At 39.4% G+C, this 14,060-nt stretch overlaps 1 protein-coding gene across 1 annotated transcript in view; it reads left to right on the top strand.

Annotated features, from left to right (window-relative positions):
* The window catches only part of LOC126456758 (Down syndrome cell adhesion molecule-like protein Dscam2), a 357,859-nt gene that overhangs the window by 176,318 nt on the left and 167,481 nt on the right, over window positions 1-14,060 (top strand). The window contains exon 10 of the mRNA XM_050092509.1: window positions 12,784-12,960. Within this exon, the coding sequence (XP_049948466.1) occupies window positions 12,784-12,960 (177 nt within the window). The remainder of the gene's footprint in view (window positions 1-12,783; window positions 12,961-14,060) is intronic.

Here is a 14,060-nt window from a genome sequence, read left to right as displayed (position 1 = left end):
TCAATCTACCCCAGGCATGCTCGATAGGGTTTATGTCTGGACAATATGCTGGCCACTCTAGTCGAGCGATGTCGTTATCGTCAAGGAAGTCATTCACAAGATGTGCACGATGGGGGCTCGAATTGTCGTCCAAGAAGACGAATTCCTCGCCAATATGCTGCCAAAACGGTTTCACTGTCAGAGGAAGCCATTCACGTGTCGTACAGCCATTACCGTGCCTTCCATGACCACCAGCGGCGTACATCGGCCCCACATAATGCCACCCCAAAACAGCATGGAACCTCCACTTGGCTACACTCGCTGGACAGTGTGTCTAAGGGTTCAGCCTGACTGGGTTGCCCCCAAACACGTCTCAGACGATTGTCTCGCTGAAGGCATATGCGACACTCTTCGGTGAAGAGAACGTGATGCCAATCCTGAGCGTCCATTATGCCTGATAATGGGCCCATCTGCACCGTGCTAGTTGGCGTCATGGTTGTAAAGATGAACTTTGCCATGGACGTCAGAGGTGAAGTTGCACATCATGCAGCGTATTCCACACAGTTTGTGTCATAACACGATGTGCTGTGGCTGCACAAAAAGCATTATTCAACATGGTGGCGTTGCTGTCAGGGTTTTTCCAAGCCATAATCCGTAGGTAGCGGTCATCTACTGCAGTAGTAGCCCTTTGGCGGACAGAGTGAGGCATGTCATCGACGGTTCATGTGTCTCTGTATCTCCTCCATGTGCGAACACATCGCTTTGGTTCACTCCAACATGCCTGAACACCTCCCTTGTTGAGAGCCCTTCCTGGCACAAAGTCACAATGCATATGCGATCAAACCGCGGTATTGACCATTTAGGCATGGTTGAACTACAGACAACACGAGTCATGTACCTCCTTCCTGATAGAATGACTGGAACTGGTTGGCTGTCGGACCCACTCCGTCTAATAGGCGCTGCTAATACATGGTTGTTTACATCTTTGGGCAGGTTTAGTGGCATCTCTGAACAGTCAAAGGGACTGTGTCTGTGATACAATATCCACAGTCAACGTCTATCTTCAGGAGTTCTTAGAACTGGCCTGATGGAAAACTTTTTTTGATGTTTGTATATTTGCGCACCACGCTTCCTAACAAAAAAGTATGTAAATATGGACATGCACAACATATGTACTGATGAAAAAAGTATACAGTTGTAGAAAAATTTGTACTTAGCATGTCACATTAGTCTTTTTGTGTACAGAGTTCATAGCTCATCAGAATTATTGATGTTCATCCATGTAACTGCTGCTATTGAGACTATTGTAGTGTAAGAATAAAAGTATCTCTGCATCTGTCTTTAGCACAGATTCATTTATATCTGAAAACTATTAATATTTCAACCAGTGACTTCTTTAATGAGATATTCACTCTGCAGCGGAGTGTGCGCTGATATGAAACTTCCTGGCAGATTAAAACTGTGTGCCCGACCGAGACTCGAACTCGGGAGGAGAGCTTCTGTAAAGTTTGGAAGGTAGGAGACGAGGTATTGGCAGAAGTAAAGCTGTGAGTACCGGGCGTGAGTCGTGCTTCGGTAGCTCAGATGGTAGAGCACTTGCCCGCGAAAGGCATAGGTCCCGAGTTCGAGTCTCGGTCGGGCACACAGTTTTAATCTGTCAGGAAGTTTCATATCAGCGCACACTCCGCTGCAGAGTGAAAATCTCATTCTCGAAACATCCCCCAGGCTGTGGCTAAGCCATGTCTCCACAATATCCTTTCTTTCAGGAGTGCTAGTTCTGCAAGTTTCGCAGGAGAGCTTCTGTAAAGTTTGGAAGGTAGGAGACGAGGTACTAGCAGAAGTAAAGCTGTGAGTACTGGGTGTGATTCATGCTTCAGTAGCTCAGATTGTAGAGCACTTGCCCGCGAAAGGCAAAGATCCTGAGTTCGAGTCTCGGTCGGGCACACAGTTTTAATCTGCCAGGAAGTTTCAGTGACTTCTTTGTTTGTTATTGCCAAGAAAAAGTATTATGTGAAAAGAATTCAAATTGCAGTCTCAGGACCTGTATTGTAATCTAAAGAACCAAATTGTATCTTTGAGAACTGAATAAATGAAAAACTTCATTACCGTACATCCTTCTTGTTGTTATTTACAAAAAAATCCTAATTGTATATACCAGTATAAAGGATGTGCAGGACACAAATGACGTCAGTTTTGAAGTTCAATTTGGAAGAGGACAAAATATATAGAATGGTTGGATGGTATTACACCTATCATGCAGCACGAATTGGCTCATGGGTACAGGAAGCATGTTACAACGTCCACTTCCAGAGACATATAGCAAACAATGTCTAAATTTATATCACCAGTACTTGAAGAATACCATAGACCTAGTAGCTAAGTAAAACTGTAGGCTATCAAAGTGTGAACACGGTGAAGATAAATCATTCACAGATTGTGAGGTAAAAAGAACTCATTTGTCTTTCATTAAAACTTAAAAGTAATTTTACATTTTCATAGGCTCTCCATCGTCTCACGATGAAGAAAAAGACTTGTGTCAACAGTGTTTATACATATCTTTTTCTTTCTCTTGAGATGATGGAGAGCAGGACACCCTTAGAATTCCAGGTCTTAAATAACAGCAGACTTGAAGATTCGACACTTCCATATGATCTTCTCCTCACCTCTGAAATAGATGAAGATATCTTTGTCGTCGAATGAGCAAAGTGATGTCATGATATCTTTATAGTGTATTACAGTATCGTCCCAGTGAATTACACAGTAGAAATGTGTTAATCAGTTTGCGCTCCTCCATGTTTTAGCACACTTGATATCCTTGAAAGACCTCAGTGATGCAATATTTGCTTAGAATGTCTCTATTATTCTGTATCTTCTGTGTATGCTATGAATGCAACATCTTTAAATACGATTTTTCTATATTCATCATCATAGAAATCCTGAGTGTGTGAAATGATGTTCAGACCTTGAGTTGTGAAATGCTCTAGGTGTGGCTCAACATCTGTTTACTTATACAGTTCATTGCACAACACCAGTGATGGGGCAATTGTTAATCACATGGTTGTATGGAAATAGAGCATATGTTGCAGTGTGTTCTGGGAAATTTTCCAAAGAATCACATTCAATTCGTACAACTATAGGTCCAGATTTAGTTATCTCATTCTCTTTTAAACAGTCTATTATGATGACTGACGGCAGCTCACTGAATTTCTGTGGGCTGAGTAGACATCCTTCCTCTTGATAGTATGAAGCACAGAACCTTGCATACTGGTCATATGCTAGACTGTTTACATTTTCATTCTACTGCAGGTGTAAATTATCACACGGGTTCGATTCAGAGTTCAGGAAGACTCTGGCATTAGTTAACCTGCAATTATCAAATCTGGTGGAATCATTTGCAATATTTCCTCTACTATTGGTCTGAAATGCAAGTATGATGAACCTGGGTGTCTCCAGATGAGTGGAGGTTATAATAGACCATGCTTGTCCGCTTACAGCAAATGAAGCTGTCAGCACTTATCATTCTGCCATGTGTTGGCAGCATCTGGTTAGCAGACATGGCCTGATCTCTATGACACTCGGTGCCCAGTGTCTGGCAGCATTTGGCTGGCTGACATGGATGACAGACACACAACCAGGCAAACCAAAACGGCTGCTAATATGTCACACTTCATTCCATTCCTCAGTGCTTACAGTTATTACGTCATGAAAACTGGGGGATGGGAGAGGAGAAGCCTCGTTTGCACTACACTGATTAAATACAAGGTCTATTCAAAAAATTCCGGAACTTTGTCCACAAAATGTTTCAATACTTACCTTTTACTTATTGTGCATGGTCTCCTTCGAAGTACTCTCCTCCACAACTGGTACATCACTCCCAACACCGTTTCCACTTCCAGAAACACTCTTGGTACACCTCTTGCTGGATCGCGTGAAATGCCATCTGCACATTTTCTTTTATCTCTTCTATCGTTACAAACCTTCGTCCTTTAAACAGGGTTTTTAATTTTGGAAATTAAAAAAAGAGACCAGGTCTGGAGCGTATGGAGAATCGTTGTTTGTGCAACAGTCATGCACCAACAGGGACGAATGTGAGGGCACATTATCATGATCCTAGAGCCATGAATTGCCTCACCACATTTCAAGCCATTTCCCTCTTACATTTTCTCACAGGAATTGCACACGTCCTAGTAATACCATCAATTAACAGTTTATGTCTTTGACCTCGTGTAGTACCTCTTGTTTATTGATCCATTGTTGAAAATTTAACAGATTATGTGTGTTTTTTTACTGTGAAACATTTCTTCAACCGTTTCGCCTTTGGAGTACAAGCCGCAAAGAGAACAACCTGGATTTTCGCGTGTTGCAGAAGGATTGTTTTACAAAAATCTCTGTCACTCTTTTTTACAGCTTCCCGAGAGGCCTGCATTACACTCATATTCACCTTTCTGAAAAAAAGGATATGTACATGCCAGTTATTAACGTTATATAAATAACATTCTCATATTGCACAATTACTATAAACATGTTTATACAGCTTACTTTGATTTTAACTGTGTACGATTTCTGATTAGCACTAGTTTCTCTTTTAACACTTGCCACACGCTTCCTCTCCCAATATTTTCTTAACTTCAAAAACATGGTAACTGTTTTCACAGTGGATGCCTTTCCTCATAGTGGAAGACCTGAAATACAGTGAGCCCCATTTTACATTCTAGAAGCCAACATAAATTACGCTTTTAGTGCTGGACGCCAAGACATGCGCTAGAATACATCTGACCACTAGGTCTGTTATTGTTAAAACTTTTTCACTCCTGTTGCTGGAGGCTGTCACCGTCACAAATTGTGCATTTTCATGCTCCCTTTGTAGGCCAGTAAAATTACCTCCAAATAGGGAGCTGCCTTCCAAAAATTAATGGAATGCTTGAAACTGTTTTAATCACTCAAGTAGACTGCTGATAAGAATAATCTGAGTTTGCCCTGATTTCTGAGTGGAGCTTCAGCTGTGGTGGATAGAAAACCACCAAAATTTCGGAACTGTTCTTTTCAAATTCCCCCGAAACTATGCGTTTGATTGAAAAAGCCAAGGTTACCAAAAAATACAGAGCATTAAATTCTGCATTGACTGAATACCAAAACTTTGTTACTTGATTAACCTTTCCTATAGAAAAGTTATGAAAGAAGATGGCAATTTTCACAATTTTCGAAAAACACTCGTCTCGTCGCTGTAAAACCCACAGCATCTGAGAACTAGTCAGTTTGACACAAAAGTTTGCAGAGCATCAAATTGTGTTTTCAGTAAACTAAAGAAAGTGATGAAAAAACCCAGCTGGTAAATAAATGCCCTTATTATGCAATTACAAGTAAATCATATGGTTAGCAACCAACACTAGCTTGCTATATTCACTTAAATGATTTCTATCAGTGTTCACTCTTGATCGTTTACTTTTGAGTACATTCATGTTCTGCCTACATAGGTATACAGAAACACAGAAAGCCGTTTTTTACAGGTTGTTTGATGCTGTTAAAGACCCAGTGGATTTCGAAAAGACAGAGTTCGCAATATACAGAGTGGCATGGAAAGTAAAAGAACTATTTTCTTTCATAATCACAGAATACATAGATTGTTGTATGACACAAAGGACACGATTGGTTTGATAGCACCCTGATGTGAAAAGTGAGTGGAGCACGAAATCAGCGGAGCAGCTGCGCAGAGTCATCAAAAGAAATCAACCAGCTGTCACAATTGATGTAACGTCAGTAACAATGGCAAAGATTTGTTTGTCTGGAATGAACAAAATAAACAGCGCCATTGCTTTACCGACAGCAAAACTTGAGGGCGAGCATCTCATAATGAAGCAAGCTGCTGAGGACGCAGATACTGTAATTTTAGCTACTGTTGGTGACGTTGCACAGACTCTGTGTTGTCGCTAGGGAGGACACCGACATTCTTGCGATCCTGGTCGCTTCAGCCCCATTGCTCCCCAACATTTTCCACTGATGCCAGGCAAAGGCAGACAGTGCCCTTCAACATTCAATTTGTGTCAAGTATCAGGAGGTAATATTCTGTTACTACATGCCTTCGGTGGCTGCAATACGACTTCGTCGTTATTCGGCAAACGAAAACTGAAACTCCTCAAGTCATTGGTGACGATAAACAACTTACAGAAAGCAGCAGAGATTTCAGCAATTTCAGTGCTACTGCTGAGGAGATTGAAGAAGCTTCATAGCAGACCTGTACTTTGAAAATGAAACAAAACCATTAACCCTTCTGCTACCAACGGGGGTAATGGAGTTAGCCTACTTAGCATTTTTTGCGTACAACTATTTTCCATGGTTCATGTAGGGTGTTTCTGTGTCCTCCCACCATCCCCGGGTCGTGTTTGCTACGAAATTTGTAGCCAGTAGGATCTCCTCTATAGCCTTGTTATCCCACACAGAATCGATAAAAATTATGTACTGTACTTCGATTTTCATGGTTGAGATCGGAAAAAAATGACAATATTGAATTTATAATGGGTCTTCATTATTTTGTTCTGAGAGATGTTTGGCTTGTATTTCTGAGTGTAAACGTGGACAAGTATGCAGGAGTTTTAAAGGATTATAAATATTGATAATCCAGATCCGTTTGACAAAGATCATGATATGTACGATTTGTGTTATGATGAAGATGAAAACAGTAATGCTGAAGTTATTGAAGAAGTTGTTGATGTCAAAGAAATGAACAAAATGCGTCAAAAGACCACGGTCAGAAAGTTTATCAGAAGATCCAACACTTTCAGGTATGTTCAAATCTAGAAGTGGTTTAGTATGGCATTCTACTACACCTGTCCGTCAATGAAGAAGACCAGTTCAAAATATTCTCCGACAAAAACCTGGTATTTTAAATGGCAGTAAAACTGTAGGTTCGAATGTAAATATGTTTGCTCTCTCTCTTCCTGAAAACATGCTTGATGTTGTATGTAGGCATAGTAATGAAAAATGTTAAGATGCAATCAATCCCACCCAGAATGATCTAAAGAATAGCACGACATGACAAATAATGAGATTTTTCATTTATTTCCGTACTATTGGCTGCAGGGAAGATTCATGGAAATCGCACCGTAGTGCTTCCGATTTATGGACAAACCACTCAGCTTCTAGAAATCCGTTTCTCATGGCTTGAAGGTAATTTCAACAATTGTTAACTGTTTTGAGGTTTACTGTCAAGTAAGAATCGCAATATGAGAATCACAGATGCAAAGGATAAGCTTCAGGCAATAAGAGAGGTTTCTAATATCTTTGTGACTCCAGGCATAAATAATTACAAACCTAATCAGCACCAAACTGTTGATGAAAGTCTTGCAACTATCTGTGGCAACTGCTCATTTCGAGTGTACATGACACTGAAACCAGGAAAGTATGGATTAAAAGAGATGGTATGTGCAAACGCTCAAAATGAAAATTAGATATACCTACAAGTACATACAGGCATGAAGAGCAACCAGAGAAATGGTTCAAATCGCTCTCAGCAGTATGGGACTTAACATCTGAGGTCATCAGTCCCCTAGAACTTAGAACTACTTAAACCTAACTGAACTAAGGACATCACACACATCCATGCCAGAGCCAGGATTAGAACCTGCGACCACAGCGGTCGCGTGGTTCCAGACTGAAGCGCCTAGAACCGCTTGGCCACAGCGGCCGGCCACTAGAGAAATGTTTTGAAGATGACACAATTTTGTCAATGATCTTCCGGTGCTGTGCAGTCGTGTATACACGACCCCAAATGGTAGGGGAGAGTGTGATACCTGGAGAATAATGTATCTAAGAACACCAGATTTTTTTCTGTATTTCAGTCAAAAGAGTAACTTAAGAATTATATGGTCTGTAGACCACCACAATGCAGTTTCCCCCGTTTTCTACAGTTTTTGTTGTTAGAAATGAGGTTGCGTTTTGCACAGCGTTTGTAAATATTTTACTTTCTACGCATTTGAATGCTGTGTAATACAGTATATGAAAGCTGTTTGGAATGTATGGTTGATATTTGGTGCGGCGGCTGACGGGTGCGACTGTAAAACAATTTCCCATTTACTGTCATTCCCATCAGCCAGCGCGCACAGCATGAATCAGGTCTGTGAGGCCAGTACCACAGTCTAACAGTCGCGACACTCACTGCTGTAAAAGGTGCTACCGTTTCACAGCTAGAGCGACACTAGCGCTCCAAGTGGCGGGTAAAGTGATTCAGACGCATCTTAAGGGGCTCCGGAACGCCCTATACTTGCAATGTTAAAATAACGCTTATAAATTACATCTTTCCTCACAAAGTATTTGAGGTAGGAAGTTGAACTTTTTACAGATTATTTATTGGAATATGGGCTACAACTTAACACAGGGATTTTACAAAATTTTAGTTCAGTTATTAAAGATGATTTTTTTTTTCAATTGTAATGAAAATTCACAACATTTTTTTGCAATTTTTTATTTATATATTCAAAAATATACAGTTTTTTTGGAAAAAGGCTGTGTTAAATTACGCAGAAGGTACTGTGTAACATTTACAGAAAGTTTGAAACAAATATGTTTGGAAGATCCTTAGAAAACATGTAATTAGTATGAGAAAATAAAAGTTTTGGGAATCGAGCGACAAAGATTGGATTAACTTTTTAGTGCATTCCAGGTCCATAGGATGGATTATCTTCATCCTCTGCAAACTCCTCCTCCAGCTTCCACTTGTTCCTCCTCCTGTTTACTCTTGCTTGTATTTCTAGACTCTTTACAGCCCTGTCTGCAGCCCGAAGGCGTTCCTTGTCTAAAGCAAGCATCGCTCGTACCATGTTAGAACCTATCTTCATTCCCATATTTCTAAATACCTTGCACCTTACAATGTTGCCATCATTGAAAGTCGCAACAGCATCATACACACCAAAGTGAAGTGTTTCTATTCCAACAAATACAGTCTTGGGGATTCTCGACCATATAACACTATTTACACTTTCATTGGGGTTTTGAGTTTTTCTGTGAATACACTTTTTCAACAGTTCAGGTGCTGCTAAGTCTCCGAAAATAGTTTTATCACCTCCATTATTGCATGAGGCAGACTATGCTTATGAGTGTACACTTCACCAGTTAGCAATCCTTTGTCATATTTACACCAACTGTCTTCTTCTTTGGGACACAAGCTATGTTGGGGATTTTCATCGGTTGAAGAAGTATGAAAAAAAAGAGCCCAAACAGCCTTCTTCATTTCGTCGACACTTTGTGTATTTTGCCTAATAGCCATTCCATAATAGTTCTGTATTTTGTCAATTGCACTGTCAATTAACCTTCCCTTCCCATCCAACCCTTTACCATCACTGAGTTTTTGTTTTTTGTACGAAGCTTTCAGTCGCTGAAGTCTTGTTCCCATTCGCTTCTGTACGTGTCCAATACACTCAAATTTCTGCACAACAACATCATCACCATAGGGCTTCAGTCCTTGAACATGTTTGAAACTTTTAGAATCACCGTCACCAAGGTAATTAACATATCGCACTTTATCACACGCCTCAGAACGCTGGAATATACTGGCAACACCAGCCACTTCCATTCTTCCACTACTGCCACTATAGTTAGCTTTGCAATTATTTTTATGTGTACCTTTATATTTTTGTGGACATCTACAATACTTTGATATTACTGCTACATCTAAACCTTTCCCTGTATACATACTGGTGGCAGATACTACACCATGAAGAGATGTGTGTCCCCGTTTATGCCAGGTACCATCGAATGCTGCAGTGAAATCTCTGTTACCATTATTTTCCATTACTGCCTCTTCCACAGCGTTCTTCATAGATTCTATACAGACATCATCTACTTTAGACCCTATTAATTTATTATAGGTCGTAAACTTGGTTGGGGGATTTGGAAGATTCATGATGCCACGGAAAATTGCACCTGCAGTAGCACCCTTACCAACTGAACGCAAGGAATAAACAAATCTAATGTTGTGTTCGTAGATTTTGCTACCATTTTCTTCAGTTGCAGTTACTGCAACACTGTTCCAAAAGGTGGTCTTGTATGAACACTTATCACATTTCAGTTGTATTTCATTAGCAAGTCCTACGTGCTTTATTATGGAGAGTTCCAGACCAACTTCACTACAATGAATACATCTTACACAGTTTGAAAAAATTCCTTTGAGAACCGACATATCAAATATTTCATTCACATCCGATTCGCCCATAAAACATTCATAGTTTTCACTCATTGAACCAAGCTTCTTCTGTGAAGTATTTTCTTTCCCACTTTGACCGCTATGGGCAGGTGTACTTGAGAGGTTAGGTTCACTCACTTGGTTATCGTCTTTATTGTTTACAGTAATAACACATACCTTTGGCTTTCCAACATTTCTCCTTTTCTTAAAAGCCTTCAGAGGATTTCTAATAACTTTACTTTTACTCATTATTATACTACAACAAAACACAGACTCAAGAAACAGAATTAATTACGAATATTTTCGAGATAACGACAGAGTAAATAAACATGAAACAATCGACAATCACACCAGCGATATATATTGAACCATCACAGGTTAGCCACAACACATACTTTATCTCACATCACTAAAATGTTCCTGATGAACACGGACGTTAATAATAACACCATTTGACAGCAGTTTAACAGCGCCACAGTGGGTCACGCCCATGTAGAACACATTTCAAAAAAAATTTAAAAATAGTTGTAGTCTTCGGAATTGAATAAATTATATATCTATTAGAAGGTAATAGTCTGCAGATTCAGAAAACGCAAAAAAGTAAAAATTGAACTTTTCATGATTTTGAGCCTTTCCGGAGCCCCTTAAGCATAATGTTTGTTTTGTACCCATTTCATACGTAATTTACGAAATGTTTGAGTTATTTTCTCGCCTCCGAGGGTTTGTGTAGTATCAGAAGGCATATATGTTTCTAAAAATGATTCTAAAATAAGCGCAATTATGGACAAAAACCATGAATCAAGTGGCAAGCTACAACACATTCGTGAATAAACTCTTGTGACGTTGGATAGAATTGTAGCTTTCCGCGTTGATATCAAAAGAATATAAACTCACAGATTCACACCTAAGAAGCACAGACATGTACCTCTACATGCAAAAGGGATCGACAGCTCATTTATCGTTCTGTAGGCTTACTTTGTTTGTCATTGTCGCTTGTTGCCACAAGTACGACCTTCATCTTTATACTATTCTGATTGGTACAAGCAACTGTCAAATAGTGGGAGAAATATGCTGAAAACATTATAATGAGTTGGTTACATTACATTTCACGTAAAACCAAATATTTGAATAATTTTCGAACAAGGTGCTAACAAAATAATGTCATCACACGAAGGAAGCAAGGCAAATTAAGTGACTAACAGCAGAAGTGAATGAAATACTTACCAAACATTATGCTTGTGTAAGACACGAATAACTGCACTTAATCTAACCACTTCATCGTCAAAGCAGGTCTGTGTTGACGATTCACACGAATCTGGCACTGAGACATGGAGAGTTGAACTGGCTGCTTCTGTGTCATAGGACTGTTTTACAGCTTTAGATGGATTGTCGAATCTTTGTGGCAGTTTCCTCTTCATCGTCAGTTGAGGTGGCTTATTTGGGATGTCAAACAGGGTGGGTGCTGCATTCCACACGAGTTTATTATTGTCTGCGTTCATGAATTGGTTTTGATCGAAATGTAGCGAACAAAGCCTAATATTATTATACCGGTAAACTGGTCCTTTTTTCATAGGGTCTTATCGTCTGCTATTAACTAGCCATTTTCTGCTCCTAAAACGAAACATTAATCGTTAATACACATGTAGTTTGTAAGTGAATCCTGACGATACAGTTTAATAACATGATGGTATATACCTCTCAGGATCCTTAGGAAACCTAAGAAAAAGACAGCTGTGGTGTCTTCTTCCTGTTGCTGCTGCAATTTATTGCACTACAAACGCTCCCGCTTGTAAAAACAATTGTAGAAATCAAAATAAAGAACCACTTTCGCTTTCACGATCGCGGTGAACTCACAATTTTAAGTTACTGGCCGCTTGGGGCGCAGCTCGCGCGGTAGGCAACAAAATCGAGGCAAATTGTCGCGACTGTTACGTTAGACTATGACAGTAGTGTCTACTGTCTTCCACAGCTCGATACTTTCTTAGCTTAACAATAATATCTATCAATAACTGCTTTGGCTTTCGCGCCAGTATACAAATATTATTTACATTTACAGTATTTTAATAATTCTGAAACAGTGCTGCACTAAAAACATTTCGCACAAGACAGCCACAAAGTAGAAAATAATGTTTCGTGTTAAAAATTATCAGCACTTTGGTCGATGAGACACTTTTTTTTTTACACGAAGTCCTACTTGCAATACTACTTGCTCAGTCTTATGTGTCTACACTACCTGTCGATACTTTTTCTGTGCTACTTGATGATGATGCTCATGTTAGAACGTAAATATAAATTTCCATCTCAAATTCACATTCAAGAAAATCGGAAAATCTTAAATAGAGTTCTCTCTCTCTCTCTCTAATGTGGTAATAAATATTAAAAGATAGGCCTAATTATTTCTCTAAATCCTAACGTTTAAAATAATTAACAGTAAGTGTATATTTATGCAAAATGAAAAATCTACAAAGTAAGTTTTTCATATATAGAGAAGAAGAATTTGTTATTTGCCTAAAAACAGTGATATTGGGCACTTTTGGGCATAATTCAAACTGTTTTATATTCAGTATTATTAAATTATTGTTGTTATTGATATTGTTATTATGTTTCCTTTCCAATTTTTTGTTTGCCAGATGGCAAAGCATTTGACTTCCAACCTTTGGACAACCTGATGTCTGGTGCAGTTGTCATGGCAAATGGGACACTGTCTATTCCATCTGCATCATCAGATGATGAGGGATTTTACCTCTGTCAGGCAGACAATGGAATAGGTGCTGGACTCAGCAAAGCTGTGCAGATATCAGTAAATGGTAAGCAATCCAGCTGTTCATTCCTTACAGGTACTTTAAATTATTATTATAATTATTATAACAGTAAACACAGCTTATGAATTCATTATACTGTATTTTGTATTTTATCACTAGCTGGACAATTCCAAAGTGTCTAAGACTGTATGATGTATTGACAGATACTTCATGCAGATCCCAGTAAAGTGGCTTTTTTGTAATTGGCAGAGGGACATTTTAGCAGTATGCCAATGGTTTTCAAGTGCCCCTAAGATACTGTGGCACTGCTCCCAGTCTGCCAAACACCACTTTCACTGCTTTATAATAGTCACTAGTTCAACTTTTGTACCTGACAAGTTTTTTTAAAAGTGTTTCATATCAGTTTTGCAGTCATCTCTGATGGCAATGCCAGTGATCCAGACTGGTAATGTCAATGATCTACACTTTCTTTTTCTCCACAGTTGTGATGTCTGGTGTCTGTGTTCCAGCATGTGACCTGTCTGAAGCCAGAAGCCCCACAGTAATTTGACATATTCATTTTTGACAATTATTTCTGGCTTGTGGTCCCACCAGTTTACTGCCACCAGCATCTGGTAATTTTAGCATAAGTTCCAATGGCTCATTCATGCCACTTCATTATGCATTGTGCCTCTGTAATCAGTCAGAGGACTTTTAGTGCAACAGCTCAAGATATGGTCTTCTTCTTCTTCCTTCCAGAGTCCGAACTTTGGGCCTTTTGCTTATTTCTTGCTCCTGGCTTTGATAGTATTAGTTCTGATGGCTTGTTCCAGTGCAGAAAAAATCAGTCCTGTTCCCTTCTTAAGCGTTTCATTGGCCAACCAAGATCTATTTTGCCTTCAGTCTGCACTCTCATTGCATAGCCCATTACTCTGTCATTGGAGTACAGCTTTCCAATATTGATTCTTGGTTTGCTGTATGGCACTTTGAAGAGCTTTCAGTTGTTGACTTCGGTAGCTGATGCTTTACTGTCTTTCACGTATTGCAGTGATTACTACTACCACTACTAAGGTTCGGCATGTCCTAACACAATGTAAATACGCTTCTTTCATGGCCATAAAGTATTTTGTGAGAGCATTCATTTCTAAAAGATTCTCAGTGTACTT

The sequence above is a fragment of the Schistocerca serialis genome, chromosome 1, assembly GCF_023864345.2.
Source record: "Schistocerca serialis cubense isolate TAMUIC-IGC-003099 chromosome 1, iqSchSeri2.2, whole genome shotgun sequence".
Classification (NCBI taxonomy): domain Eukaryota; kingdom Metazoa; phylum Arthropoda; class Insecta; order Orthoptera; family Acrididae; genus Schistocerca; species Schistocerca serialis.
This window is presented reverse-complemented; position numbering and strand designations above follow the sequence as displayed.